This window comes from Diabrotica undecimpunctata, chromosome 4 (genome assembly GCF_040954645.1).
Source record: "Diabrotica undecimpunctata isolate CICGRU chromosome 4, icDiaUnde3, whole genome shotgun sequence".
Taxonomy (NCBI): domain Eukaryota; kingdom Metazoa; phylum Arthropoda; class Insecta; order Coleoptera; family Chrysomelidae; genus Diabrotica; species Diabrotica undecimpunctata.
The window spans coordinates 16130959-16137175 of NC_092806.1; the positions used below are offsets into that span (position 1 = coordinate 16130959).

The 6217-nt window shown below is 31.5% G+C and overlaps 1 protein-coding gene across 1 annotated transcript; it reads right to left on the bottom strand.

Annotated features, from left to right (window-relative positions):
• Positions 1-4073: 4073 nt before the first annotated feature.
• Positions 4074-5032, bottom strand: LOC140438141 (uncharacterized). The gene has a single exon (XM_072527851.1). It carries the CDS (start codon positions 5005-5007, stop codon positions 4414-4416), a length of 594 nt encoding a protein of 197 aa, XP_072383952.1. The 5' UTR covers positions 5008-5032; the 3' UTR covers positions 4074-4413.
• Positions 5033-6217: the final 1185 nt, after the last annotated feature.

The following is a 6217-nucleotide window of genomic DNA, read 5'->3' on the forward strand; positions in this document are numbered from 1 at the left end:
TCTCTCTGCTATTCTTAAGTCTTCTTCATCTTTTTTAACCATCGTCATTGTTTCTCCTGCATATAATAATATTGGCCTAATTATGGTGATATAAATGCTCATCCTAGTTTTCTTAGTCAGTCTTTTGCTTTTAAGTAATCTTTTGTTTGCAAAATAAGCTTTATTCGCTGGCAATATTTTTTCTTTTATATCGGATTTCCTTTCTCCGGATTTGCTTATTGTAACTCCTAGGTATTTGAAGTATTCTACTTCTTCAAACTCAGAGCTTCCTATTTTGATTTTTTCTTTCATTGGTTTTTTTTCCTAATCTTAATATTTTTGTCTTTTCTTGATTTAATCTTAGCCCCATTACCTCCCCTTTCTCTTTTATTTCTTCTAGCATTTCTTTTATTATTTTTCTGTTCCTTGCAATAATAGCAATATCGTCTGCCTATGCAATTATTTGACCACCTCTTGTTCTGAGATTTCCTTTATTTATATTTTGTAGTACATATTCTAATGCTAGATTAAATAGTGTTTTTGATAAGGCATCTCCTTGTTTCATCCCTTTATTTATACTGAATTCCTCTGTCTCTCCTCTTTGTGTCTTTATGCGGAGTTTATGTGGAATTTTTAATTTTTAAAGTGCTATCATTAATCCGTTCCTTTTAATTGAATCAAATGCCTGTTTAAAGTCTCTTTTCTCAATTAGAATTGGAAATGTCTGAAGACATTTCCAATTCTAATTTATACTCGTTTGCTTTTTCCATTATTTGTTTTACTGCGTGTATTGCATCTATTGTAGATCTTCCTTCTGTGAATCTACATTGGTACTGTCCTACTGTCTTCTTTGTTTTCTTTGATAACCTCTTTTTTATTATTGATGTCAATATTTTATATGTTGTATTTAGTAACGTTATTCCTCTATAATTTTCACAGATGTGTTCACAAAGGTCTCCCTTTTTATGTATTGTTAGGATCTGTCCTATGTCCCAGTCCCCTGGCATTTTCTCTTCGTTCCATATATTTTTCAATAGTGCCAGTATTTTTCCTCTTCCTCCGTATTTTATTAGTTCCATATTAATTCCATCTTTACCAGGGACTAAAAAAAAAACAACTAAAATACAAAACATTAAAAAAGAAACAAATTTGTTTTTTTTTGTTACTTGTTTAAAACAAGTGGATTGACTATCTAAAAAAGACCTATACAGAGGAATAAAAAACAACGCTAGAACCATAAATTACCACAAATGAAGTACTTCATATAAATGTACAAGAAGTTCGTAAAATACTTAAAAAGCTTAAGAAGAGAAAAGCAGCAGGTAAAGACGGGATACCAAACGAATTACTGAAATATTTTGGAGCAGCAATGACAGAACAACTAACAGCATTAATTAATACAATTATAAAACACAATAACATACCGGAAGAATGGAGAATGAGCAAACTAATTTCACTATTCAAAAAAGTAGATAAAAAACAACCAGAAAACTACAGAGGTATAAAGAGTTGTTAAATACTACCCTAAAATTTACAACTATTATAAGTACTAATAAATCAGAGGATAAGTTTAGCAGATAAGCAACAGGGTTTTCGTAGTAGAAGATCGTGTACAGATGCAATATTCGTTATAAAGCAAATTACTGAGAAATCACTAGAGTATAATAGGCCAGCATTTCTGTGTCTGATTGACCTAAAGAAAGCGTTTGACAAAGTAAGACTCAAAGATGTAATCCATTTTCTGTATAATAGAGAAGCTCCCCTAAATATTATAGAAACTATTAAAAACATCCACTAAAACAACAAAATGGAAGTCAGAATAGATGGACAACTTACAGAACCTATAGAAATAAGCAGCGGAGTAAGACAAGGTGTTTCATTAAGCCCCAATGCTCTTCAATTTGATCATAGATGAAATCATCAAAAGCGTTAACAAAGGAAAAGAATACAGAATGGGAAACAAAGAAATCAAAATACTCTGTTACGCAGACGACGCAATATTGATAGCCCAAGATGAAGATAGTCTGCAAAAACTGGTCCACAGATTTAACATAAGAGCAAAAGAATTTAATACTACAATGTCATTTCAGAAAACTAAAACAATACTGGTCAGTAAAAAACCAACCAGATGTAAAATAAAAATTGATGGCATCAGTATTGAACAAGTAATGGAATGCCTGGGAATCACACTGTCCAGCTATGGAGACCTGGGCAAAGAAGTGAGAGATCAAGTACAAAGAGCAAATAGACTGGCAGGTGGCCTTAATAACACTATATGAAGAAACAAACACAAGTCAAAAATTTATAAAGCCAGTGTAAGACCCGACACAGCTACAACGCAAAGGCTACTGGAAACGACAGTATTGAGAGTACTGAGAAGAATTACAGGAAATACGCTGAGAGATCGAAAGAGAAGTGAAGACATTAGAAGAAGATGTAATGTACAGCGTATAAATGAATGGACACAAAATAGAAAAAAAATATGGAATAACCACATAAGCAGAATGAAGGAGACCCGTGTCGTCAAAATAGCAAGTGATAAGTCACCAATCGGCGTCAGAAGTATCGGATGACCGCGCAAAAGATGGAGTGGCAACCTTCCATAGAGGTATTAATCCGCTAATGAACAAGCAGAATTGCTTATAAAGAGGAAGAAGAAGAAGAAGAACCATACATATAAAATCAGAGTACGGTGTTTATTGAGAGTAAGACCAAATTCTTACCATGTCGGGATAGTATTATGAGGTTTTTTTCCTGGTTTTTCCTCATGATTTACTATGGAATCTTTAATAGGAGAATTTTATTGTCATCATTGCATGTGGTTGTCTTTTTAAAGACGAATCACGTGCTGTGATTTTTCTGACGGGTATTCTCAAGTTAAAGTTGATTTCATGTATTTGAATGAAGTATCTTACAACAAAGTCGTCTCAGGAATGCAACGTCGTCTACTTTAAAATGTATAATAACTATATGTCTGAATCGTTAATATGAATGAATCAGATAAAATTTAATTATTAGAAGAATTTTTCACCAAGTAACAAACAAAAAAATTGTTTAATTTATTAATATTTGTATTTTGAGAACCATTTCCGAAGTAGAAATCAAAACGTCAAAAATAAACTTATTTTAAATTTAAATTGTGGCTTATTCCCAATAAAACTAGTAATTGCCCTAAGTCTAGAGCTTTTTCACTTATTTAAAAGTTACAACTTAAAAGATTTTTCTTATTACTTTGACTTGGCCAGGTATTACTAAGTTTTTTAGATAGTATCAGCCTTTGAGGTCAAACACCAAAGATCCATACGTTTCGTCGTTTGAGGGATGATTTTTTACTTAATAACAGTTAGAAGTCGAAAAATGCACACTGTTTTTATATTCTCAGACCAGTAAAAATAATTGCATTTAACATAAAATCATTTAAAATTGTGACCTTCAATTTTATTTAAGTAAATAGTAAAATTGTGCATTTTAGACTTCTAATTGTTAGTAACTAAAAACTATTACCTAAATCACTGTAGGAGACAGGAAACAACAGGAAAATTATAGCTGTTTGCTTTAGTGGCCTATACAAAAAAACTTGTTAAGTAACCAGCTAGCTAGTCCCCAATAAAGTGCTTTTTTTAATTGTTTCAGTTGGTCCATAAAATTTTTTTTGGAATATAGTATTTTTTTTTATAATATAATATCACTCTTTAAAACTTATTAACTGTTAACTTTTGTCTAGATAATAAAAAAACGGATGAAAATTAACTTCCCAACAAATATTTTTTTATGGAAAAATGTTAATAAAATTATTAATAAAAATTTTATCTATATATTATGATTGTAATTCTAGAAATATTTTTAATGTTTAAAGCATTTTCTATACAATACAACATGATTTATTTAAATATTAATATGTGAATAATAAATGTTTACTGAGTATTAAAATATTTCAGAATATTTGTTTAAAAACCTAACCAGATAAGTTATTTTCGAAATACTTGTACTTACTGTTTCTCGTAGTATCTTTTTACCAATCTATAAGAGGAAATGGGAAATATATAAAACAGAACAACCACAATTTTTCAATAAATTTGTTTATTTAGGGACAGTCTACAAGGCACTAGTTGGAAATTTTAAATTGTTCTGATGAAGCACAGTATCATTACAAAAAATTGATAAAAGTGTCTTATATTAACAATTTTGTTCGTGTGTAGAATGTTTTTGGTGCTTTTAAAAAGGTAATGAATCATATAATATGCTGATAATTGTGTCCCTTTCAAGAGTATACATATTTCTAGTGAATGATGAACAATGGATGAAATGTAAAAAAGATGATTCTTATACAAGTTTCTTAAAAGCTAAATATGATAATTATAAGATTCAACAGTCTTATTGAAATAGGATAAGTCACCAAAAATTTGATATTGCTAAGACCTAATATAACAAAACTTATCTACTCGGCCTATAGTACATACTGCAACCACAAGATTGAAACATTTTAGAGTTCTTTGGTATTCTTTGTGTAGGTAAACCTGACAGTCCTTTTATGTAAGTGTAAGTCACTGGTTGTCTTAGAATTCCCTTTGGTGGTGGTTTCTTGGATTTCCTCTTTTCTTTGGTGTTTGTACAACTTTGGGATCTAACATTTAAGTGTAAATTTTGAAAAACTTTCCTTATACTTTCAGCTGAGGTGGAATGGTGATGCCTCGATCTCGTCTGTATATCACTACCTGCTTCACTAGAACTACTCGACATATGATTGGGGGAAATTGATCTAAATCCAGAGTCTGCAGATATCGTTTCTTTTCTTCTGGTTACTCTGCCTAAGGAAGTTGATGAGCAAGAATCAGAACTGGAAGAATGACAATCGGTTTCTTCTTGATAATTAAGGTCTTCGTTGGATCTCCGGGTTAGTTTTCTGCTTATAGCACGAAACAACCTTATTCCTTTCATTTCTTTCGAAGGAGACGGAGTCATCGGGGAGATACTCCGGTGATCCGGCACAATACTCATGAGCACTAAGGTATTTTCACTCGACGGCATTTTCGCGGTTTTTATCAATTGATGCGGGCGCTATTACTGCCAGATAGGATGTTTACATCTGCTTTTATAGGGTCGACAACGTGGGGTAGAAATGCTGGCGCACGCTCTCAGCCGAACGGAGTCCAGAACACGTGAATTTGGCGAAGAGAAGAGACCGCTCAGGGAGGTAGAGGCGTAACTTTCGAGTGGCTGTAATCAAGACACACGTAATTGAAGGGTTGGGATTGTTTCCGATGTCGACATGGGTTCATTTTACCACATGTGTGTTTAATGTAATAGCCTTAAAAATCTTGCAAAAACAATATTAATTTTGGAATAAATATTGGACGTTGTTGCTATTTTTAAATTCACAATAATAAAGCGTTATGATAAAACTTGGCCGTTCATTGGTAGGTGTAAATAATTTAACAGAATAATTCCAATATTAAACTGTTCAATTTCAAAACCAGTGAATACAAAGTTCTTGCGTAGTTATCTACAGGACGTTTTTTTAATAGTCAGACAATTGTTTATTTTTTTGCGTGTTTATTATAGAATATTTTTCCATACATTTTTTTGTAGAGTAAAAAGCATTTATTAGTGCAATAATGAGCAGACTTAGGCAACTATGCATATTTAAACGTAAAAGATATGCGGATAAATATGTACGACTTTTGTAAATAGTATCCAAAAAATTTATTTTTGCCAATAATATGCAGAAAAAATTTAACATAACGTTCAACAAAACACGCTATGAATTATGAAGTAAATTTATTATATTAAATAGGTACAACCAAAATTTACAATAATTGTACTTTTTATACTTCAGACTTCTTATAAAATCTGTAGACAATTAAATGTTTCCTAAATTTTTCTATATTTATGTTTTCTGCCAGTATATAGATATTTTAAATAGACAAGTGAATTATTAAAACATAGTCCACAAGTATTACGGGAATTACTGGCGTATGTCTTCACCTTATTCTATAATGGACACGACTTACCACCGGAATGGACAAAAGCACATATTAACAACAGCTACAAAAAAGGAGATAGAAAGAATTGTTCAAACTACAGGGGGCTAAGTGTCATAAATTCACTCTCAAGACTGTATGGAAAAATAATAAAAAACAAAATTGAAAAAGAGATGACAGATGTTGAAGAACAGAATGGCTTTCGTGAAGGCAGATCCTGTATGGATAGTATATTCTCTCTAAAGCAAGTTATCGAG